Source organism: Salmo salar, chromosome ssa15, assembly GCF_905237065.1.
Source record: "Salmo salar chromosome ssa15, Ssal_v3.1, whole genome shotgun sequence".
Taxonomy (NCBI): Eukaryota; Metazoa; Chordata; class Actinopteri; order Salmoniformes; family Salmonidae; genus Salmo; species Salmo salar.
In genome coordinates this window covers 41,592,904-41,618,840 of record NC_059456.1, presented here as the reverse complement: position 1 = coordinate 41,618,840, position 25,937 = coordinate 41,592,904, and the positions used below count along the sequence as shown (strand labels likewise).

Genomic DNA, 25,937 nt, shown 5'->3' with positions numbered 1-25,937 from the left:
TAACATCAGGCAGGATTTAGGCTACCAACTGCCTAGCCAGTTGTAGCTCAATCTTGGGTGCAGTGATCACGTTCCCGCACTGACTGACTGTGTGGAGGCTCATTGATTTAACGTTACGTTAGCCTATGCTAGTAAAGTAATAAAATATATAGCTGTCGGCTATATTAGCCATGACTTACCGTTCTTTGTGCAGCTTCAAATGTCGAACAAAGTTGGAAATTGTTGCGCCTCTGTCTGTAATTTTCTTCCCGCATGTTTTGCAAGTTGCAATCCGTTTTTTGTTGATACAGCGTCATCTTTATATCCACATTTTTTTTGGGGGGGGTATCATCTTTCCAAGGGCTGCATCTGAATTCACCCGCCGACGTTCCTGTGGACTGCTACGCACAACTTTTTCTCAGCTGGCACAATTTGATTGGCTGCTGTCCGATTCAAACTGTAATCCGTTAAATGAAGAGTTGATGCGCTGCACACTTTTTTTAATAGCAACATTTTTAATATTTGGGCTTGGGGAGGATATCAAGTCAGGTCGAGTCATAAAGCTCAAGTCCAAGTCAAGTCACGAGTCATTGGTGTTAAAGTCAAAGTCGAGTTGCAAGTCATCATATTTGTGACTCGAGTCCAAGTCATGTGACTCGAGTCCAACCCTCTGGTTGTTTCTCTTTGCTTATTTGATCTGTTCTTGCCATAATATGGACTAGGTATTTTACCAAATAGGGCTATCTTCGGTATACCCCCTTACCTTGTCACAACACAACTGATTGGTTCAAACGCATTAAGAAGGAAAGTAATTCCACGAATTAACTTTTAACAAGGCACACGTGTTAATAAAATACTTTCCTGGTGACTACCTCATGAAGCTGGTTGAGAGAATGCTAAGCGTGTGCAAAGCTGTCATCAAGGCGAAGGGTGGCTATTTGAAGAATCTCAAATAAAAAATATATTTTGATTTGTTTAACAGTGTTTTGGATACTTCATGATTCCTTATGTGTTATTTCATAGTTTTGATGTCTTCACTGTTATTCTACAATGTAGAAAATAGTAAAAAAGAAAGAAGGAAAAACCCTTGAATGAGTAGGTGTTCTAAAACTTTTGGCCGGTAGTGTACATCGTATTTACTATTTCAAATTGTTACGAACCATCTTCGTCTCATATCTTTTATCAGAAAACTGTACAATTTGGTGCCTTCTTCCCTTGCTTTCCTGTATAAAGTGCAGATAGGGACCGAACACCAGCTTGCTCTTGCTGCCAACTCTTTATCCACTTTGCGTAACTCACTTTACTTGCGATATGCCTAACCCTTATCAACTTTCGCACCAGCTCCTTGTCCGTCCAAATTTGTTTTGTCTGTGACCTTAAGGTCCTTATATGGGCATATTGTGAAGTTTCTACATCGCAGGGATTCCCACAAGTGCACATCTGAAGTTGTTACCCATCTCCGCTGCTGTGGCAGTCGGCTCCAAAAAATAATTATATAAAATAATCGCAAATGTTTGACGTGGAAAAGTACACATTTCCTGACTCTAAACCCATAGTTAATTCTAAACCGATAGTTAATAGGTAATTCGGCCGAACACTTTCAATAAAACATCAAATTTGTCCACACTGAATTATTATTTCACTGGCAACGGAGCAGAGCGAGGCCTGCATCCAGCAACGTCATGAGTCACGTGACCAGTTTTTTTTTTTTACAGCTGTTTCAGTACAGCACTACAGGGAGGGAGAGGGCAAACTAGTTTTAATGTATGGGATCACTTGGGAGTTTCTGGATTTTGGATACATTTATCATTTAAGTGTGGTTAAAAATAATTATGCTAAATGGCTAGCTAGCCAGCAAGATAACTTTAGCTAAATTGCACCTTAGTATCAGATTATCAGGAATGTATAGGCCCACGTTATATAGGCCAACAAAGTCCTAACTGTCTGGATCTCACTTTTATGTTTTTATCTAAACATAATCACCCATTAATACCTTTTCGTAGATTGCTTAGCTATGTGTTTGTGTGTTCGTGCGTCCCAAGTCCAGTCTACATGGTTGCTCTCCATTGTGAAAATAATATGTTGTTGTAGCCTGTGTGGCTGTTTACATACAGAACAGTATATTTGCCTCGGCCCTCGCCTGTATTTGCCTGTTTTCAGTTCAGTCAGTGAGTTCAATATGGGATTGTGTTTATGAGAGAGCTAGGACTGTCAGTCTTCCTTTAGTAGAGACCCTGACCCTCCACCTCTGGGGTTAAACAGAGTAAACCTATGAAAAATGTAGTAATGGATTCCCAACAGCAATGTGTGATTTTGTTTTTGTTGAGATGAATAAGCAATTCAAGCATAGTACCAGAACACTGTTAGTCAAGCAGGACTGAATACTGGTCATTTTATGGCAGGCTGTTGTTAATAATTGGCACATTTGGATATATTTGGCTGTTTTCACTGCATAACATTTAGTTGTTCCTTTTCAGGTTTAGAAGAAGTGACAGCAAAATGCTAACTCCCAATCATACAATGAGGGGAAAAAAGTATTTGATCCCCTGCTGATTTTGTACGTTTGCCCACTGACAAAGAAATGATCAGTCTATAATTTTAATGGTAGGTTTATTTGAACAGTGAGAGACAAAATAACAACAAAAAAATCCAGAAAAACGCATGTCAGAAATGTTATAAATTGATTTGCATTTTAATGAGGGAAATAAGTATTTGACCCCCTCTCAATCAGAAAGATTTCTGGCTCCCAGGTGTCTTTTTATACAGGTAACGAGCTGAGATTAGGAGCACACTCTTAAAGGGAGTGCTCCTAATCTCAGCTTGTTACCTGTATAAAAGACACCTGTCCACAGAAGCAATGAATCAATCAGATTCCAAACTCTCCACCATGGCCAAGACCAAAGAGCTCTCCACAGATGTCAGGGACAAGATTGTCGACCTACACAAGGCTGGAATGGGCTACAAGACAATCTCCCTCGGCCTGGGGCTCCATGCAAGATCTCACCTCGTGGAGTTGCAATGATCATGAGAGCGGTGAGGAATCAGCCCAGAACTACACGGGTGGATCTTGTCAATGATCTCAAGGCAGCTGGGACCATAGTCACCAAGGAAACAATTGGTAACACACTACGCCGTGAAGGACTGAAATCCTGCAGCGCCCGCAAGGTCCCCCTGCTCAAGAAAGCACATATACATGCCCGTCTGAAGTTTGCCAATGAACATCTGAATGATTCAGAGGACAACTGGGTGAAAGTGTTGTGGTCAGATGAGACCAAAATGGAGCTCTTTGGCATCAACTCAACTGACCGTGTTTGGAGGAGGAGGAGGAATGCTGCCTATGACCCCAAGAACACCATCCCCACCGTCAAACATGGAGGTGGAAACATTATGCTTTGGGGGTGTTTTTCTGCTAAGGGGACAGGACAACTTCACCGCATCAAAGGGACGATGGACGGGGCCATGTACCGTCAAATCTTGAGTGAGAACCTCCTTCCCTCAGCCAGGGCATTAAAAATGGGTCGTGGATGGGTATTCTAGCATGACAGTGACCCAAAACACACGGCCAAGGCAACAAAGGAGTGGCTCAAGAAGAAGCACATTAAGGTCCTGGAGTGGCCTAGCCAGTCTCCAGACCATAATCCCATAGAAAATCTGTGGAGGGAGCTGAACGTTCGAGTTGCCAAACGTCAGCCTCGAAACCTTAATGACTTGGAGAAGATCTGCAAAGAGGAGTTGGAGAAAATCCCTCCTGAGATGTGTGCAAACCTGGTGGCCAACTACAAGAAACGTCTGACATCTGTGATTGCCAACAAGGGTGTTTCCACCAAGTACTAAGTCATGTTTTGCAGAGGGGTCAAATACTTATTTCCCTCATTAAAATGCAAATCAATTTATAACATTTTTGACATGCGTTTTTCTGGATTTTTGTTGTTGTTATTCTGTCTGTTCAAATAAACCTACCATTAAAATTATAAACGGATCATTTCTTTGTCAGTGGGCAAACGTACAAAATCAGCAGGGGATCAAATACTTTTTTCCCTCACTGTATAAGCTGGTTGCATAGCTAGCATACAGAAATCGGTGGTGGAAGTCAAAGTTGTTTTTTGGCTGGGGGGCAATGAGGATATTCGGGATCTTTCCCCCACACGTTTACATGTTTCCATGGCATTTCCATTGTTTGGGTCGAATTCCATTGACCTCTACCGCATCTATAGGTGAGCGAGACCAAGCTATGAGGCCTAGCCTAGTGCAGTGCAGTGTAAAGGTGTTGCTGACTGTCGTCCTTCAAGGACCAGCCTGAGCAACCCACCCACATTCCAAACCCGGACAGCAGCTATCACAGTCCCAGATAACTAGCCATGCTAGAGGGGACAGGAGCAAAGCTGAGCCTGAACAGAACTTTGCCCCAAACCACACATCTAGAATCAGAGAGAGAGGGAATGGTTTATTTTAAATTCAATAATAAGGTGACATTACATAGTATTAATGGCAGCTAATGCAGAATTATTTGACACAATTTACACTAGTCATAAATACACAATAGAGCTGGAACGGCTGAACCTGGCATGAATGTGAAAATGAAAGTGACATACATCACAGCTGATTCATGATTTGCCTCATGGGTGTTAGTCCTGGGTGATTTGTTTTCATAGTGATAATCATTATTTGTTTGTAGATCAGATCATTGACTGGCACTGCCATTCATTATTTACCTTGGCTGAGAGAGCATGCTGCTAATGGACTCAGTGAGTTGGATGCATGTAGGCACCGAAGCAGTACTGTAGGTAGGAACGCAGAACAGAGATACAGTACTGTAGGCAGGAACACTTCACAGGGATACAGTACTGTAGGCAAGAAGACAGATGTCTTCAAACCTCTGCGCTGTGGCTAGTTAAATGAAGGTTAAATAAAAAAATGAGCTGCAGCGGACTGGGCTGATTCTAATATAGCTGCCTGCACATGAAATGCTAATTTCAGTGTAGATTTCTATAATATCTGGAAACCATTGTTATGTGGCTTCAATGCTCGGCTTCAGTGTAAAACGTTTTTAGCTGGCCTTGGGGCTTGTGTTGGAGAATCTGGTTCATTAAGTTGAGCAGACCATTGTGTGTGAGAACCAACCACAGTAAACATGTCGACCATTATTTAATGAGCACAACAGAATCATCTCATTGACCACTGGCACCAAACTCTCAGTGTTTGTATAAGTCTCATACATTAATATGGAAAGGCCCATCTAGGGCCTTTGCTCCCGAGTGGCGCCCCTGTCTAATGCACCAGAGGCGTCACTACAGACCCTGGTTCAATTCCAGGCTGTATCACAACCGGCCGTGATTGGGAGTCCCATAGGGCGGCACGTAATTGGCCCAGCATCGCCCGGGTCAGGGTTTGGCCGGGGTAGGCCGTCATTGTAAATAAGAATTTGTTCTGAACTGACTTGCCTAGTAAAATAAAAATTGTCCTAAAGGCAGGATGGACTGTAGGGCAATTTCAGAGGGTGAGATGTCAAGCTTTTGTCGCTGTTGACGCTATTGTTTGTGTGTGTGTGCATGCAGTGTTTGGCATGTGTCTAAGGTAGCTGCAGTCTTGTTTTGTCCTGTCTATGGTGTTGGTGTTTTGACTTCTGAGGTGTTTGTGTTGTTGTTTGCTGGACTGTTTATAAGGTATTACCTTTCCAGCCTGGGTTGAATTGTAAGGGGCTGCTATTTTGGCCTATGTTGGAGCCTCTGATTTGAGGTGAAATGCTGCAAATGAGGCTAGTGGGGATTAGGGCCGTCCTGCGCGCTGCACGGCTGCCCTGGGTTTCTGTGCTGTGACAATAGCGGCTTGTTTCGGTGCCTTTGGATCAAAGCTTGAGTGAGCTGGGAGAGGGTGGTGGTGGAGGGGACACGGGGGGGCGAGTCTTGGTCTGAGAGGTCCTGAATAACGCCAGTCACAGTGGCCCCCCGTCAGGAATGCAGCACACTGAACTATACACCAGAGCACTGGCTGCTGTTGACACTGGCCATACCAATGATGTGTGTATGTGCCAGGCTTGTGCTCAGTTCAGAAATGAATCATGTTCTCCTTTCTGATTTTGCCTTTGCTTAGCTCTATTCTGTTTCTTTTTATCCTATTAAACTCCCAGGTCTTGCCGATGACAAGCATACCCATAACATGATGCAGCCACCGCCATACTTGAAAATATGAAGAGTGGTACTCACGCTTTGTATTCAGGACAAAAAGTTAATTTCTTTGCCACATTTTTTGCAGCTTTACTTTAGTGCAGTATTGCAAACAGAATGCATGTTTTGGAATATGTTTATTCTGTACAGGCTTCCTTCTTTTCACTCTGTTATTTAGGTTAGCTTTGTGGAGTAATTGCAATGTTGTTGATCCATCCTCAGTGGTTTCCTTCCTCTCCAGCAACTGAGTTAGGAAGGACACCTGTATCTTTTTAGTCACTTGGTGTATTGATACACAATCCAAAAATGTAATAAAAACTTAACCATGCTCAAAGGGATATTCAATGTCTGCTTTTTAAAAAATTGTAACCCTCTACCAATAGGTATTGTTTTTTTATTAGGATCCCCCTTTAGCTGTTGCAAAAGTAGCAGCTACTCTTCCTGGGGTCCTCACAAAACATGAAACATAATACAGAATTACATAATATAGAACATCATTATAAAGAACAGCTCAAAGACAGAACTACATACATTTTAAAAAGGCACACGTAGCCTACACATCAATGTATACACACAAACTGTCTAGGTCAAATAGGGGAGAGGCGTTTTGCCGCGAGGTGTTGCTTTATCTGTTATTTGAAACCAGGTTTGCTGTTTATTTGAGCAATATGAGATGGAAGGAAGTTCCATGCAATAAGGGCTCTATATAATACTGTACGTTTTCTTGAATTTGTTCTGGATTTGGGGATTGTGAAAAGACCCCTGGTGGCATGTCTGTTGGGATAAGTGTGTGTGTCAGAACTGGGTGTAAGTTGACTATGCAAACAATTTTGGATTTTCAACACTTGACTAAGGCTTGACTAAGTATTTCCTAGCTGCACTGGACCACATGACTGGACAATAATCAAGATTAGACAAAACTAGAGCCTGCAGAACTTGCTTTTTGGAGTGTGGTGTCAAAAAAGCAGAGCATCTCTTTATTACGGCTAGACCTCTCCCCATCTTTGCAACCATTGAATCTATATGTTTTGACCATGACAGTTTACGATCTAAGGTAACGCCAAATAATTTAGTCTCCTCAACTTGTTCAACAGCCACACCATTCATTACCAGATTCACCTGAGGTCTAGCACTTAAGGAATGATTTGTACCAAATACAGTGCTCTTAGTTTTAGAGATGTTCAGGACCAGTTTATTACTGGCCACCCATTCCAAAACAGACTGCAACTCTTTGTTAAGGGTTTCAGTGACTTCTTTAGCTGTGGTTGCTGATGTTTATATGGTTGAATCATCAGCATACATGGACACACATGCATTGTTTAATGCCAGTGGCAGGTCATTGGTAAACATAGAAAAGAGTAGAGGGCCTAGAGAGCTGCCCTGCGGTACCCCACACTTGACAGGTTTTACATTAGAGACACTTCCATCAAAGAAAACCCTTTGAGTTATATTAGCTCTGATAGCTCTGAATCCACAATATGGCAGAGGTCGAAAAGCCACAGCACTTACGTTTTTTCACGTCAATAATATCAAAGGCTGCACTGAAATCTAACAGTACAGCTCCCACAATCTTCTTATTATAATTTTTTTTCAACCAATAATCAGTCATTTGTCAGTGCAGTACATGTTGAGTGCCCTTCTCTGTAAGCATGCTGAAAGTCTGTTGTTCATTTGTTTACAGAGAAATAGCATTGTATTTGGTCAAACAATTTTTTCCCAACCGTTTGCTAAGAGCTGGCAGCAAGCCTATAGGTCTGCTGTTAGAACCAGTAAAGGCTGCTTTACCACTCTTGGGTAGCGGAATTACTTTGGCTTCCCTCCAGGCCTGAGGACAAAGACTTTCCTCTAGGGTCAGATTAAAGATATGACCAATAGGAGTGACTTTAGAGTCAGATACCATCCTCAGTAGCTTTCCATCTAAGTTGTCAATGCCAGGAGGTTTGTCATTATTGATCGTTAACAATAATTTTTTCACCTCTCCCAAACTAACTTTACAAAATTCAAACTTGCACTACTTTTCTTTTCATTATTAGTTTTTTTATGCATGAATATTATTGCTCACTGTTTGTCGTGGCCATTTCCTGCCTAAGTTTGCCCGCTTTGCCAATGAAATAATCATTAAAATAATTGGCAATATCAAATGGTTTTGTGATGAATAAGCCATCTGATTCAATGAAAGATGGAGTTGAATTTGTCTTTCTGCCCATAATTGAATTTAAAGTACTCAAGTTTTTTTCCATAATTTTTTATATCATTGATCTTGGCTTCATAATGAAGTCTCTTCTCCTTTTTGTTGAGTTTAGTCACAATTTCTCAATTTGCAGTAAGTAAGACAGTCAGATGTAAGCCAAAGACTGTTGACATCTAGTGGAAACCCTAGGAACTACATTCTGGGAGGACTTCCTTTTATATTCCCATTCCCAGCCATTGTAATCAGAGGTGAGCTGAAAAAAAGAAAAATTCTGGATGGACTGTCCTCGGGTTTTCGCCTGCCATATCAGTTTTGTTATACTCACAGACATTATTTTCTAAAGTTTTGGAAACTTTAGACTGTTTTCTATCCAATACTACCAATTATATGCATATCCTAGCTTCTGGGCCTGAGTAACAGGCAGTTTACTTTGGGCACCTCATTCATCCAAACTTCCGAATACTGCCCCCTAGCTCGAAGAAGTTAAAAGGTCCTTCACGTGTGATAGAGAGACACCACTGGCACTGTCCTCAACGGTACTCCCGTCGGCTTTGGTCTTTGTCATGGTAGCTAGCAACGTATGTTAGGCTGTTACTCCTCGCAGTTCCAGACAGGGCAGGTCACAGGGAAAATTGCCAACAACAAACAGCAGGGATCTAGACAGCCACAAACCCGGGACAATCCGCTGCCCCAGCCACAATGGCTAACCGCATCGCGGGCTGCGTTCAAGAACACCTCGCTAGCTTGATGTCGAGCTAGCTAGTAGCTAGGCTAGCTACGACACCAAATAGCTCCTCAGACCCGTCCTTGGTCGGCAGGATCACTGGAAAGATACAAGCAGTCCCAGCAACTGATGCCAACTGCGTTGCGGGATCCAACATAAGAAGAGGTTGGGATAATACTGTGAAACTGAAAATGACAATGCCCATTTAGTGTAAGATCTGTTTGAAACGACTGCCTGAAATGTCAGCCTGTTCTGGTTAGATGGAGTTTTGGCATCCCTGGTGCCATCACCAGGTGGTAAATTAGTTAATAGACCAATAAGGTGACACCTTCATTGCGAGGCATTGAAAAACGACCCTGGTCTTTGTGGTTGAATCTGTGTTTTGAAATTCACTGCTCGACTGAGGGACCAACCTTACAGATAATTGTGTGGGGTACAGAGATGAGGTAGTCATTTAAAAAATAATGTTAAACACTGTCATTGCACACACAGTGAGTCCATGCAACAACTTATTATGTGACTTGTTAAGCACATTTTTACTCCTGAACTTATTTAGGCTTGCCATTACAAAGGGGTTGAATACTTATTGACCCAAGACATTTTGGCTTATAATTTTTATTAATTTGTAAACATTTCTAAAAACATTATCACTTTCAAATTATGTTGTATTGTGTGTAGGCCAGTGACACAAAATCTATTCCATTTTAATCTATTCCATTTTAACATTTTGAAAAAGTAAAGGGGTGTGAATACTTTCTGAAGGCACTGTATGTGAATATTCTATTTCATTAATCACTTAAATAATTTTCTATATTGGGAAAATACTACATTTCCCAGAATGCATTAGTTTAACCCTCAAGTTTACCCTACGGCCTTCAAAAAGAAGCCACACAAATGAAATGGTTGGTGGAAATATAATTGGCTATTTTAAGCACTAAGGTCAAAAGTTTCAAGATGGCGTCGGATAACACGGTTGCCCTGTTTCTAGCTCCTAGACAACATTGAAGTATTTAGTTTTTTTTAAGTGTCATTTCTTACATAAGCATTTTGCTGCATCCACTAACATCTGCTAAACTGTGTACGTGGCCAATAAACTTAGATTTGAAAAGTATATGAACATTGTTTCTAGAGAGAAGTGATTCAGTGAAACTCTAATGTTCTACGACTGAATGGAATTTCTTTTGAATTGCACTGATTTAAATTCTATTACCTGTCACTCAAACTCAAATTCTACATCCTGTGGGGTGTGGTCCATTCCATTTGAATTTCAACTCATGAGTTGAATGGGAGTCAATTCGGAATTGAGCACAACCCTGGTGTGTGCGTGTACTGTACATATGTGTTGTATTTCCAATCTGTAGGACCGGTGTGATCCATGGTATGTTATGCAGGTTAGGTATGATCCATGGTATGTAATGTAGGTTAGGTATGATCCATGGTATGTAATGTAGGTTAGGTATGATCCATGGTATGTAATGTAGGTTAGGTATGATCCATGGTATGTAATGTAGGTTAGGTATGATCCATGGTATGTAATGTAGGTTAGGTATGATCCATACTTTCATGAGACTGATGTTTTAGAACTGTTCTTCTCAGTCAGACAGATGTGTAGAATTCCCTCACTGAAAGACACTTGCCTGTGTGTCCAGTTGCCATGGCTACAGCTAGTTACTGACAACACCTAATGCAGAGAGAGAGAGAGAGAGAGAGGTAGCGTCCTGCGGTGCTCTGCAAATCAACAACAGATCCTGTGGGGCCAGTGGGGAGGCAACCACACACAGCCATCTGACCACGTTGTCACAGCGGTCGACCAAAGGTTGACCAAACAGTGTCTGCAGCCTCATATACGTAGTACGTATATGGCTGCAGACAAACACAAACCATAGTTAATGTTGAACCACAATCAGACATCGCACTGCTCGTGGAGCATAAAGGAGGCCAAAGAGTCAACCAAGGGAAAAAACAATCACAGCTAAACAAAAATCAGCCATAACAGCACTTCGGGCTATATTTGGGCATTATGGAAACCCCTAATAAACTCCATGACTCTTTACCAACGCCAGTCAGTGTGACGTACAAATATGAGTTGACATTTTTTGTCTTTTTCATTAACAACAGCTGTGATGGATCACTGCGAATTCCAGCGCCACAAATCTGCACGGGACAGGCCTCTTTAATTTAACCAGTCTTAGTCTTTGATCTCTGGTGCTGTATGTCTCCCCTACAGTTACAGTACATGCCTGTGACCCTCAGCCAAGTAGCCAGCCTTAGAAATCCCCATCAAACCCCCCAGCACAGACCCACTACCGATAACCCTGCTTGGGTTAGGGCTGCAGGGCAAGGCCAGGGGGTGGATAAAATGAACACTGATTAAGACAGCGATAGGTGTGTGTGTGTGATCGGAGGGGTCCCATTCGCTTCAGATGCCTGACCTGGTTCTGACTCAGTCCTCTTCTCTCCCCAGGTGTGCTGAAGCTCAGAATGAGTGCTGTAGGGGAAAGGGCCCTGGACCCTGCCACGTCAGAGCCTCGTAAGAGGAAGGGCTCGCTATGCGACATCTCAGGCCAGAGGTAAGAACACAGTGCATTCATGTTAGTCACGCAGACCCTCTCATCCAGAACGAAGGACAATGATGATGAGGATGATCTAGCGTTTGGACGGGGCAAGGAGTTTGGGTAGCAAGGCAACTTTTCACTTGCTTTCTATGGGTCATACTTATGTCATATTGGTCTTTCACTACCCGCTTCTATGGCCACATGTTTCACATACCCTGTTGGTGTTGAGGAATAGGAGTTTGTGCCAAGAGCACAGTAAGGGCAGAATCTCAACATGACGTACACACTGCTAGCACACACATATTAAACTTGAATTATTGTGTAATCATGCAGTTATGTCAAAGGGAGATTTGTGTAAGAATTTGAAAGATTTTGAGAAAGTAGGCAATGTGTGCTGATTTGGCCCTACAGACGCTGTGTTAGTGGATGTAGGTTGCCAAGGAGGATTGTGTGTCTGTGGTGTTGGACTGGAGCAGGCTGATCTGTCTTGCTGAGTTATAGCTTGGGTCTCCTCTACAAGGCCTCAATAGGCTAATGTAACTGCAGTCTGATCAACAGCACTGTAAAGCACAGCACAGTACAGAGCTGCCTTTCTGTTTCTACAGCAACCCCACACAGCGCCTGACCTGCACACACCCTACACACACCACACGCAGCACGCCTGCGCACAAGCAGCCTTGGCAATGCACTGACCTACTTTCAGTGCTCTCGTCTCCAACACTCACTCACTTGCATATACATACAATACACACACATACATACACTCACATATACAGACACACATACACTCACACATAGTTATTGTATGTACGCACACATAAGCAGTTATATGTGCACTCACTCCCCCTCACACACACATATTAGCCTGTGGGCCAGGGATTGCCGAAGACACAGTTTTAATAACTGCTAGCAGAACAGCCCTTATCAATCCCATTCTATCCTCCTCACTTCTCAAGTATCGCTCATATATATTTTATCATGTTTACCACATTTCTTCTGCAACTTACTTTCAGATTCAGCGCGCTAAACGTGTATTCTTCCGTTGGTGGAATTTGAGAGAAGGTCAAGCTGATCCGTAGTCAGTCCCTGCATTCCTCTTATATCTCACACATGGTCAGTGCAGAGCTAGTAGTCATTCCCAGCTGTCAGTGCTAGGCTAACCCAGTTAGCTGCTGGGCTGCTGCTAGAGTGTGGGTGTGGATGTGAGCGCATCCACTGTGTGTATACGTGTGCGATTGAGTGTGAATGCATGCGCCTCCCCTGTGTGTGTGTGTGTGTGTGTGTGTGTGTGTGTGTGTGTGTGTGTGTTTGAGCGTGCCTGCCCTGTGGCCTGGCTCCAGGCCCGGGATTCCAGCCCACCCACCAAGCAGCCCTGGGAGCTCTGATCGGCCCCCAAGGTAACGAGACGACCCTGTGTCTCTGAGAGAGAGAGAGAGAGAGAGGGTCTAGGGTCCGCCCACCGACCAATAATTCACAAAATGGGACAAACACCAAATTGAGACTGCATGCAGAATTCAGCAAAAATAGCCTCTGTGTACAACTTAAAACACCAAATAATGCATGCAAAGCAGAATTAGGATGATACCCGCTCATTATCAAAATCCAGAAAAGAGCCATTAAGCAAGTTGGTCCTGGGGCTCTGCTCACAAACACAAACAGACCCCCAGGACAGCAACACAAATAGACCCAACCAAATCATGAGAAAACAAAAAGAGAATTACTTGGCACATAGTCTTACATCTAGACGTTCCGCTAGCGGAACACCTGCTCCAATATCCAATGACGGGCGTGGCGCGAAATACAAACTCCTCGAAAATCCGAAAACTTCCATTTTTCAAACATATGACTATTTTACAGCATTTTAAAGACAAGACTCTCCTTTATCTAACCACTCTGTCCGATTTCAAAAAGGCTTTACAGTGAAAGCAAAACATTAGATTATGTCAGCAGAGTACCCAGCCAGAAATAATCAGACACCCATTTTTCAAGCTAGCATATAATGTCACAAAAAACAAAACCACAGCTAAATGCAGCACTAACCTTTTGATGATCTTCATCAGATGACACGCCTAGGACATTATGTTATACAATACATGCATGTTTTGTTCAATCAAGTTCATATTTATATCAAAAACCAGCTTTTTACATTAGCATGTGACGTTCAGAACTAGCATTCCCACCGAACACTTCCGGTGAATTTACTAAATTACTCACGATAAACGTTCACAAAAAACATAACAATTATTTTAAGAATTATAGATACAGAACTCCTTTATGCAATCGCGGTGTCCGATTTTAAAATAGCTTTTCGGTGAAAGCACATTTTGCAATATTCTGAGTAGATAGCCCGGCCATCATGGCTAGCTATTTTGACACCCACCAAGTTTGGTACTCACCAAACTCAAATTTACTCTAAGAAAAATTGGATTACCTTTGCTGTTCTTCGTCAGAATGCACTCCCAGGACTTCTACTTCATCACCCAATGTTGTTTTGGTTCCAAATAATCCATAGTTATATCCAAATAGCGGCGTTTTGTTGTGCGTTCAAGACACTATCCGAAGGGTGACGCGCCCGGCGCGTATCGTGACAAAAACTTTTCAAGATATTCCATTACCGTACTTCGAAGCATGTCAAACGCTGTTTAAAATAAATTTTTATGCAATTTTTCTCGTAAAAAAGCGATAATATTCCGACCGGGAGTCGTTGTTTTCGTTCAAAGACTGAAAATGTAAACATGGAGTCGTCTTGTGCACGCGTGCGCCAGTCTCATTGTTCTCAGATCGACCACTTACCAAATGCGCTACTGTTTTTCAGCCATGGCCTGCAAAGTCATCATTCAACGTTCTGGCGCCGTCTGAGAGCCTATGGGAGCATTAGAAAATGTCACGTTACAGCAGAAATCCCCTGTTTTGGATAGAGATGGCGAAGAAGGCCAAGAAATGGTCAGACAGGGTACTTCCTGTACAGAATCTTCTCAGGTTTTGGCCTGCCATTTGAGTTCTGTTATACTCACAGACACCATTCAAACAGTTTTAGAAACTTTGGAGTGTTTTCTATCCAAGGCTAATAATTAAATGCATATTCTAGTTTCTGGGCAGGAGTAATAACCAGATTAAATCGAGTACGTTTTTTTAATCCGGCCGTGAAAATACTGCCCCCTATCCATAACAAGTTAACAAAAAAACAGAGCAAACTAGAATGCTATTTGTCCCTAAACAGAGAATACACAGTGGCAGAATACCTGACCACTGTGACTGACCGCGCCGCAGAGGAGGAAGACGAAGCGGCCACCTGGTCAGACTCCGTAGACGTGCACATCGCCCACCGCTCCCAAGTATACTACTAGCCAATGTCCAGTCTCTTGACAACAAGGTAGACGAAATTCGAACAAGAGTTGCCTCCCAGAGAGACATCAGAGATCGAAACATTCTCTGTTTCACGGAAACATGGCTCTCCATGCATCGCCCCGACAGAGATAAACACGCTCTCTGGGAAGAGGAAGGGCGGGGGTGTATGCTTCATGATTAACGACCCATGGTGTAATCATAACAACATACAGGAACTAAAGTCCTTCTGCTCACTCGACTTAGAACTCCTTACAATCAAATACTGGCCATTGTACCTACCAAGAGAATTCTCGTCAGTTATAGTCACAGCTATGTACATTCCCCCTCAAGCAGACACCAAGACGGCCACCAAGGAACTTCACTAGACTATATACAAACTGGAAACCATATATCCTGAGGCTGCATTTATTGTAACTGGGGATTTTAACAAAGCAAATTTGAGAACAATGCTACCTAAATTCTACCAGCATATTGGTTGCGCTACGTGCTTGGGCAATACCCTTAACCACTGCTACTCCAACTTCCGCAATGACTACAAAGCCCTCCCTTCGACAAATCCGACCACAATGCCATCTTGCTCCTACCATCTTATAGGCAGAAACTCAAACAGGATGTACCAGTGACGAGAACCATTCAACGCTGGTCCGACCAATCGGAAGCCACACTTCAAGATTATTTTGATCACCCGGACTGGAATATGTTCCAGTCAGCCTCAGAGAACAACATCAACCTATACGCTGACTTGGTGAGTGTTTATAAAGAAGTGCATTGGAGATGTTGTACCCACTGTGACTATTAAAACCTACCCTAACCAGAAACTGTGGATGGATGGCGGCATTCGCTCAAAACTGAAAGCGCGATCCACCGCATTTAACGGTGGAAAGTGGTCTGGGAATATGGCTAAATATAAACAGTGTAGTTATTCCCTACGCAAGGCAATCAAACAAACAAAATGCCAGTACAGGGACAAGGTGGAGTCGCAATTCAACGGCACAGACACAAAACGTATGTGACAGCCTTCCCTGTAGCTCAGTTGGTAGAGCATGGTGTTTGCAACGCCAGGGTTGTGGGTTCGATTCCCACGGGGGGCCAGCACAGAAAAAAAAAAATAATAATAATAATAATTTTTTAAAAGAAATGTATGAAATTGTATGAAATGTATGCATTCCCTACTGTAAGTCGCTTTGGATAAGAGCGTCTGCTAAATTACTAAAATGTAAAAAAATGTAAAAAATGGGGTCTACAGGAAATCATGAACTACAAAATGAAAACCAGCCACATCACGGACACCGATGTCACGTTTCCAGACAAACTAAACACCTGCTTTGCCCGCTTTGAGGATAATACAGTTCCACTGTCGCGGCCCGCTAACAAGGACTGCACCCCCCCTCCTCCTTGGTTGACGTAAGTAAAACATTTAAACGTGTTAACCCTCGCAAGGCTGCTGGCCCAGACGAAAGTCCCTAGCCGCATCCTTAGAACATGTGCAGACCAGCTGGCTGGTGTGTTTACGGACATATTCAATTGCTCCCTATCCCAGTCTGTTGTCCCCACATGCTTCAAGATGGCTACCATTGTTCCCGTACCCAAGAAGGCAAAGATAACTGAACTAAATGACTACCGCCCCGTAGCACTTACTTCTGTCATCATGAAGTGCTTTGAGAGACTAGTCAAGGATCATATCACCTCCACCTTACCGGCCACTCTAGACCCACTTCAGTTTGCATACCGCCCCAACAGGTCCACAGATGATGCAATCACCATCACACTGCTCACTGCCCTATCCCATAAGGACAAAAAGAATGCCTATGTAAGAATGCTTTTCATTGACTATAGTCAGCATTCAACACTATAGTACCCTCCAAGCTCATCATCAAGCTGGAGACACTGGGTCTCCACCCCGCCCTGTGCAATTGGGTCCTGACGGGCCACCCCCAGGTGGTGAAGGTAGGAAACAACTTCTCCACTTCGCTGACCCTCAACACTGGGGCCCCACATGGGTGCGTGCTCAGCCCCCTCCTGTACTCCCTGTTCACCCACGACTGCATGGCCATGCACGCCTCCAACTCAATCATCAAGTTTGCAGACGACACAACAGTAGTGGGCTTGATTACCATCATTGACGAGACAGCCTACAGGGAGGAGGTGAGGGCACTCGGAGTGTGGCATCAGGAAAACAACCTCACTCAACGTCAACAAAACAAAGGAGATGATCATGGACTTCAGGAAACAGCAGAGGGAGCACCCCCACCCTATCCACATCGAAGGGACAACAGTGGAGAAGGTAGAAAGTTAAGTTCCTCTGCATACACATCACAGACAAACTGAAATGGTCCACCCACACAGACAGTGTGGTGAAGAAGGCGCAACAGCGCCTCTTCAACCTCAGGAGGCTGAGGAAATTTGGCTTGTCACCCAAAACCCTGTCACACTTTTACAGATGCACAATCGAGAGCATCCTGTCTGGCTGGTACGCAACTGCACTGCCCTCAACCACAAGGCTCTCCAGACGGTGGTGCGGTCTGCACAACGCATCACCGGGGGCAAACTACATTGAGACCAAATCTCTGGCCACTTTAATAAATGGATCACTAGTCACTTTATACAATGCCACTCTGAATAATGCCACTTTAATCATGTTTACATATCTTACATTACTCATATCACATGTAAATACTGTATTTTATACCATCTATTGCACCTTGCAACATCACACGGGACAGGTACAGGATGGCAACAACAACTGCCCGAGTTACACCAGGAACGCACAATCCCTCCATCAGTGCTCAGACTGTCCGCAATAGGTTGAGAGAGGCTGGACTGAGGGCTTGTACAGTGAGGGAAAAAAGTATTTGATCCCCTGCTGATTTTGTACGTTTGCCCACTGACAAAGAAATGATCAGTCTATAATTTTAATGGTAGGTTTATTTGAACAGTGAGAGACAGAATAACAACAACAAAAAATCCTGAAAAACGCATGTCAAAAATGTTATAAATTGATTTGCATTTTAATGAGGGAAATAAGTATTTGACCCCCTCTCCATCAGAAAGATTTCTAGCTCCCAGGTGTCTTTTATACAGGTAACGAGCTTAGATTAGAAGCACACTCTTAAAGGGAGTGCTCCTAATCTCAGCTTGTTACCTGTATAAAAGACACCTGTCCTCAGAAGCAATCAATCAATCAGATTCCAAACTCTTCACCATGGCCAAGACCAAAGAGCTCTCCAAGGATGTCAGGGACAAGATTGTAGACCTATACAAGGCTGGAATGGGCTACAAAACAATCGCCAAGCAGCTTGGTGAGAAGGTGACAACAGTTGGTGTGAATATTCGCAAATGGAAGAAACACAAAAGAACTGTCAATCTCCCTCGGCCTGGGGCTCCATGCAAGATCTCACCTCGTGGAGTTGCAATGATCATGAGAACGGTGAGGAATCAGCCCAGAACTACACGGGAGGATCTTGTCAATGATCTCAAGGCAGCTGGGACCGTAGTCATCAAGAAAACAATTGGTAACACACTACGCTGTGAAGGACTGAAATCCTGCAGCGCCCGCAAGGACCCCCTGCTCAAGAAAGCACATATACATGCCCGTCTGAAGTTTGCCAAAGAACATCTGAATGATTCAGAGGACAACTGGGTGAAAGTGTTGTGGTCAGATGAGACCAAAATGGAGCTCTTTGGCATCAACTCAACTCGCCGTGTTTGGAGGAGGAGGAATGCTGCCTATGACCCCAAGAACACCATCCCCACCGTCAAACATGGAGGTGGAAACATTATGCTTTGGGGGGTGTTTTTCTGCTAAGGGGACAGGACAACTTCACCGCATCAAAGGGACGATGGACTGGGCAATGTACCGTCAAATCTTGGGGGGGAACCTCCTTCCCTCAGCCAGGGCATTGAAAATGGGTCGTGGATGGGTATTCCAGCATGGCAATGACCCAAAACACACGGCCAAGGCAACAAAGGAGTTGCTCAAGAAGAAGCACATTAAGGTCCTGGAGTGGCCTATAGAAAGTCTCCAGACCTTAATCCCATAGAAAATCTGTGGAGGGAACTGAAGGTTCGAGTTGCCAAATGTCAGCCTCGAAACCTTAATGACTTGGAGAAGATCTGCAAAGAGGAGTGGGACAAAATCCCTCCTGAGATGTGTGCAAACCTGGTGGCCAACTACAAGAAACGTCTGGCCTCTGTGATTGCCAACAAGGGTTTTGCCACCAAGTACTAAGTAATGTTTTGCAGAGGGGTCAAATACTTATTTCCCTAATTAAAATGCAAATCAATTAATAAAATGTTTTACTTGCGTTTTTCTGGATTTTTGTTGTTGTTATTCTGTCTTTCACTTTTCAAATTAACCTACCATTAAAATTATAGACTGATCATTTCTTTGTCAGTGGGCAAACGTACAAAATCAGCAGGGGATCAAATACTTTTCCCCCTCACTGTAGGCCTGTTGTAAGGCTCGTCCTCACCAGACATCATCGGCAACAACGTTGCCTATGGGCACAAACCCACCGTCGCTGGACCAGACAGGACTGACAAAAAGTGCTCTTCACTGATGAGTTGCGGTTTTGACTCACCAGTGGTGATGGTTCGATTCACGTTTATCGTCAAAGGAATGAGCGTTACACCGAGGCCTGTACTCTGGAGCGGGATCGATTTGGAGGTGGCGGGTCCGTCATGGTCTGGGGCGGTGTGTCACAGCATCATCGGACTGAGCTTGTTGTCATTGCAGGCAATCTCAACGCTGTGCGCTACAGGGAAGACATCCTCCTCCCTCATGTGGTACCCTTCCTGCAGGCTCATCTTGACATGACCCTCCAGCATGACGAATCCACCAGTCATACTGCTCGTTCTGTGCGTGATTTCCTGCAAGACAGGAATGTCTGTGTTCTGCCATAGCCAGCGAAGAGCCCGGATCACAATCCCGTTGAGCACGTCTGGGACCTGTTGGATCAGAGGGTGAGGGTGAGGGCCATTCCCCCAAGAAATGTCTGGGAACTTGCAGGTGCCTTGGTGGAAGAGTGGGGTAACATCTCACAGCAAGAACTGGCAAATCTGGTGCAGTCCATGAGGAGGAGATGCACTGCAGTACTTAATGCAGCTGGTGGCCACACCAGATACTGACTGTTACTTTTGATTTTGACCCCCCTTTGTTCAGTGACACATTATTCCGTTTCTGTTAGTCACATGTCTGTGGAACTTGTTTAGTTTTTGTCTCAATTCTTGAATCTTATGTTCATACAAATATTTACACATGTTAAGTTTGCTGAAAATAAACGCAGTTGACAGTGTGAGGACGTTTTTTGTTGTTGCTGAGTTTAGAAGCACAAGCATTTCGCTACACTCGCATTAACATGAATAAAATTTGATTTGACTTTGACCCAAACTTAAGGAAAGCTTTGACTATGTACAGACTCAGTTAGCATAGCCTTGCTATTGAGAAAGGCCGCCGTAGGCAGAACTGGCTCTCGAGAGAAGACAGGCTATGTGCACACTGCCCACAAAATGAGGTGGAAACTGAGCTGCACTTCCTGACCTCCTGCCAAATTTATGACCATATTAGAGACACATATTTCCCTCAGATTACACCGATCCACAAAGAATTCGAAAACAAACACGATTTTGATCAACTCCCATATTTACTGGGTGAAATACCGCAGTGTGTCATCAAAGCAGCACGATTTGTGAACTGTTGCCACAAGAAAAGGTCAACCAGTGAAGAACAAACACCATTGTAAATACAATTCATATTTATGTTTATTTACTATTTGCACATCGTTACAACACTGTATATAGACATATGACATTTGAAATGTCTTTTATGAGTGTATTGTTTACTTTACATTTTTTATTGTTTATTTCACTTTTGTTTATTATCTACTTCACTTGCTTTGGCAATGTTAACATATGTTTCCCATGCCAATAAAGCCATTGAATTGAATTGAATTGAGAGAGAGACGGAAGGTAGAGCGAATGGTTGACAGAGGGAGTGAGAGAGAATGAATGATGGGGAAAAGGAGAGAGAGACGGTGGGTTTGAGAATGGGATCGAGGGGGAAAAAAGAAAGAGAGGATGGATAGCATCTCAGCAGGGTTCCTCTCATCCCCCTTGTCAGGTGATGATGCCCTGCTGGGTGAAAGAATAACAATCTGGCTGCAGGGTTAGTCCTCCTCTCCTCAACTGGTCTTCTACACTGCTCTGTCAGGCTTTTCTCTCTCTCTCTCTCTCTCTCTCTCTCTCTCTCTCTCTCTCTCTCTCTCTCTCTTTTATTGGCATGGCGTAACAATGTACATATTGCAAAAGCTTACTTTGGATATTTACAATATTAAGATAATAAGAATCAAAATTGTCAACGGGACAACAGTAACAACAATAACCATGGGTCCAAATAACCATACATTGAACAATAAGCATACAGTAGAGGACATGTTCAGGTTCTCTCTCTCTGTGCTGGCCTCATGTAGGCCATGAATTATTGAGAGGCTCGCTGTCCCTGTAGATCCGACAGCCCTGATCCTCCTCTCCTCGCCGTCCTTTCCCAGCACTCGTTGGTACCAACCCAGCTGCAGCAGCTGACAGGCAGAGTCTGCCTGGATACTCTCTGATGAGCCCAGGGCTGTGATCTCATCTCATTCACCTCTTTGTCTCCTGTCCTTCAGGAAATCCTTCATCTCCTGACTTTGTTGTACTCTAGAACTATATATCTGTTTGTGTTTCATGGACTGTGTCAAGTCAAATGATTATTTATTTAACCTTTATTTAACTAGGCAAGTCAGTTAAAAACAAATTCTTATTTACTGGGATAACACATTATGACAAGAGAGACTCCATAACACAGCATAAAGAGAGACCTAAAACAACAAAATAGCATGGTAGCAACACCACATGGCAGCAGCACAACATGGTAGCAGCACAAAACATGGTACAAACATTCTTGGACACTGACAACAGCACAAAGGCAAGAAGGTAGAGCCAACAATGCATCACGTGAAGCAGCCACAACTGTCAGTGAGAGTGTCAATGATTGAGTCTTTGAATGAAGAGATGGAGATAACTGTCCAATTTGAGTGTTTTTTTTTTGCAGCTCGTTCCAGTCGCTAGCTGCAGCGATCTGAAAAGAGGAGCGACCCAGGAATGTGTGCTTTGGGGACCTTTGATAGAATATGACTGACAGAACGGGTGTCATATGTGGAGGATGAGGGCTGCAGTAGGTATCTGAGATAGAGGGGAGTGAGGCCTAAGAGGGTTTTATAAATAACCATCAACCAGTGGGTCTTGCGACGGGTATATAGAGATGAGGAGTATAGAGTGCAGTGATGTCCTATAAGCAGAATTGGTGGCAAATCTGATGGCCGAATGGTAAAGAAACCAAACCAAATAAAACTTTTATTTAAAGTGCATTTAAATTTGCCACACACGTTACATGAAAACAATAATAAAAGAACATAACAGAGGATGTGTAAAACAATCCCTTATTAAAAGCCTGGCTAAAAAGGTGGGGTTTTAACAGTTATTTAAATCATTAATAGTGTCTGCTCCTCCTACCTGACAGGGCAAGGCGTTCCACAATTGAGGTGCTTTAATAGAGAACGTTCCGCCCCCCCGGTTCTGGATCAAGGAACCATAAGCAGACCAGTTTCTTGGGATCGGCGCGCCCTCACTGGGTTGTATGGAACGAGCATGTCTGTCAGATACGAGGTGGCACGGTCATGCAGTGCCTTAAAAGTTAAGAGTAAGATCTTAAAATCAGATCGATACTTTACAGGCAGCCAATGTAGTGCAGATAAAACTGGAGTGATGTGCTATTGGCTTCTACTGTTGGTTAAAATCTGAGCTGCAGTGTTCTGTACCAGTTGTAGGCTGCTAATAGTAGAGTCTAAGCAGCTGGAGAGGAGGGCGTTACAGTAGTCTAGCCTAGATTAAACAAATGCATGGACCGATTTTTCGGCATCTGGCTGAGAGATGAAGTGTGTAATTCTGGAAGTGTTTCTGAGATGGAAGTATATTGTTTTAGATAAGTTTTTTATGTAGTCTAGTGATCCTTTATTCTCCTCCGACCATCCTGATCTTGCGATCCTTACTGTTGTGAAGGGAAATTCACTTCACTGGTTGCAGCTAACACTCCATGAAATCACGTTCAGCAAAGTTATGAACATTTCTCAACTATAAACCTAACCTGTGTGCGTGCGTGTCCCTGCAGTGTGGAGAAGCGGCGGCGGGAGCTGGAGTGTCGTTACATAGACGAGCTGGCCGAGCTCCTGTCTGCCAACATGGGCGACATCGCCAGCCTCAATGTGCAGCCAGACAAGTGCCACATCCTCAAGAGCACCGTGGACCAGATCCAGCAGATCAAACGCCGCGAGCAGGGTGAGCACCAACGCATTAGAAACATACACACACACTTTGGCTCAATCCCAATACTCCTCCCCCTCGTTTTCGAGTGTGGGATGGAGCAGCTAGTGATGGGGAGAGATAAATCACAATGTGGAATGGGACATCACTACATCATTTGCGAACAGCAGAAGCGGCCAAAGGATAGCCTACCACGCAATTCATTGACAACAAGCCTTGTGTTTTTCGAAATGACTGTACTGACGGCAGTAATAGCTTTCCTTATATTTCTCATTCACCAAATAAGTACTTTAATATGAGCAACAAATGAGAACAGCAGAACAACAATGTGTCTGTAATGTACCATCATCTGGCTGTGGTTCAATGTGGAGTAGTACTGAAGCAGGACTTTCATTCCATAATAGCAGTTTGAAATGTAACAGTCCCATTTCCTTCACTCAGTCATTTTCTGCAATTTCTTGGGGATTAATGACTGTTCTGAACTATTGTACCAAACGTGTTAGGGTCCATGCACAGATCAGCTACGTAGCTACTCATCCATAGACATACAATAAGCAAGAAAAGCTACGTTACTTCAGCTGCATTGCATGACTATCTTGTATGTTTTTATTTATGAACAGCAAGGAAAGCTTACAAAATTGTTTATTACATTTGCAGTAAATGCTTTTGCTAGATTCTTTATATCCCCTGGGTTTCACAAGATGACATCTTGGTTTGCTGGTTTGCTCAGGAGTCCCTAAAACATCAAACAACACAAACTACAATTCATACAAATGTCAAATGCCCATATAGCAAGCTAAATGTATAGCTACAGTAGCTGGCTAATGTTCTTTTAATGATCCTTTATGAAGTTATAATTACTTAAATGTGCTTCCATCATAGTATTCTTGTCAGCCATTATTCTTAAAGCAACTTGCCAGGGTTGGGTTGCAGAGCTTCATGGGAGTTTTGGGAAACACTTGATAGAAAGACTGCATGTTGATTTGCTTCGTTTGGAGGGCCAACCAGAGGGCTGAAAGGCACTACGCCTTGCTCCAAGTTGAATTGGGGTACCACTCTGTCTTGATGGGGCTCAGGGGATTGCACAGAACGGAGGTGGAGGGTATTGGGATTGAGCCTTACTTTCACTCACTAATTTATCACAAATTTGAACGCACATATGTACTCTCTTGCTGTTTCTCTAGTACACACACACACACACACACACACACACACACACACACACACACACACCCTTACATCCATGCTCGCTCTCATTCCCCTCAGTCACTAATTTACTGACCCACATCCTCCCTCACTTCTCCGTGTGTTTGCTCTTATTTTTTCCTCATCCCCCACTCCTGCTTCCCCTGAAGACGTCAGGTCTCCAGGGGAATTTTTCACAGCAGTAGGGACCCCTGGGAAATCATACTTCTTAGTCCTCAGAGCTAAATGACAAGCCAGACTAATCCCATCCTTAAGACACTGAAAGCTCGCTGTGACATCATTCTGCTGCATCTTATGTGTCCTTACATGTCCTTACATGTCCTTATGCGTCTTACTGTATGTTGCTTTGCTTAAGGCATACCACAGCCATATCTCTATTGTTTATAGGCCCATATGTCTCTGATGCTTACATATCATTGTGTGCATCTTATGTACCCTTACACGCAAACCTCACCGGCCACGTTGGGTGTGCGCGAGTGTTGCAAAATAAATGTACACATACATGTTATTCAATAATTTCACCACATGGCTCGCATGCGTGAACAAGTGTCTGCGTAGCCAAGCGCTAAAATAGAACTTGGTTATATCTGAGACACTCCACGAGCTTCAAGTCCCCTCTTATTGGATATCAGGAAGATACAGACCCACTTGCTTGAAAGACAAACCAGGAGAGATGAATTAATGATAACTAACTAGGTTTCCCTTTTTATCTGTGGATTAACAGTCGGGGTAGAGAAACACACGATTCTATATGACACCTGGTGAAAATTCTACAAAGAAACAGCTAAAAAAAGGATCATATGCATTTCAGGTAAAATAACAACCTAATGTTATTCTCCCAGGACAAACTAGCTAAAAACAATAGGTAGCTAAATGTCCATAAATATTTCATGTGTATTTCAACATGCCACCAAATTAATATAGTTCGTTCACAGTTGGTTTTGGTATTTTAACTTCCGTGTCATGATCGCGTCTGGTGTGGATGGACAAAATCAACATGCGCACGTGGACGGACGCGTGTGGCCGGTGAAGTCAGCATGTTACATATCCTTAGTTCCATGCATCTGGTATGTCCTTACTCACTCCCAGTTAGTTCTACTTTAGTGTTGTCAGTGGTGGTGCTTGTGCACCCAGATTGTCTCTTAATAATCAGTCACTGGTAAGCGTTCTTGGAAAAGCCTTAAAACAATAAGAGTCACTGAGTGCAATGGTGTTTGTTCCAGGTCACACTCACCACAGGCATGGGGTCGATGGTTGAAGTCCCCCTCTGATCTGGCTCCATGCATGGTCCTGATGTCGCACACACACACGGTCAAATCAAATCAAATGTTATTAGTCACATGCGCCGAATACAACAGATGTAGACCTTACAGTGAAATGCTTACTTAAAACCTCTCTGGGATATGTGGGATGCT

General features: G+C 43.4%; 1 protein-coding gene across 3 annotated transcripts in view; it reads left to right on the top strand.

Moving 5' to 3' along the window:
* ncoa1 (nuclear receptor coactivator 1) overlaps positions 1 to 25,937 on the top strand; it is a 105,365-nt gene that overhangs the window by 37,847 nt on the left and 41,581 nt on the right. For all 3 annotated transcript variants that reach the window (XM_014144565.2, XM_014144566.2, XM_014144567.2), the window contains 2 exons: positions 11,523 to 11,628; positions 23,165 to 23,331. In XM_014144565.2, the coding sequence (XP_014000040.1) occupies positions 11,540 to 11,628; positions 23,165 to 23,331 (256 nt within the window). In that variant the 5' untranslated portion in view covers positions 11,523 to 11,539. The remainder of the gene's footprint in view (positions 1 to 11,522; positions 11,629 to 23,164; positions 23,332 to 25,937) is intronic.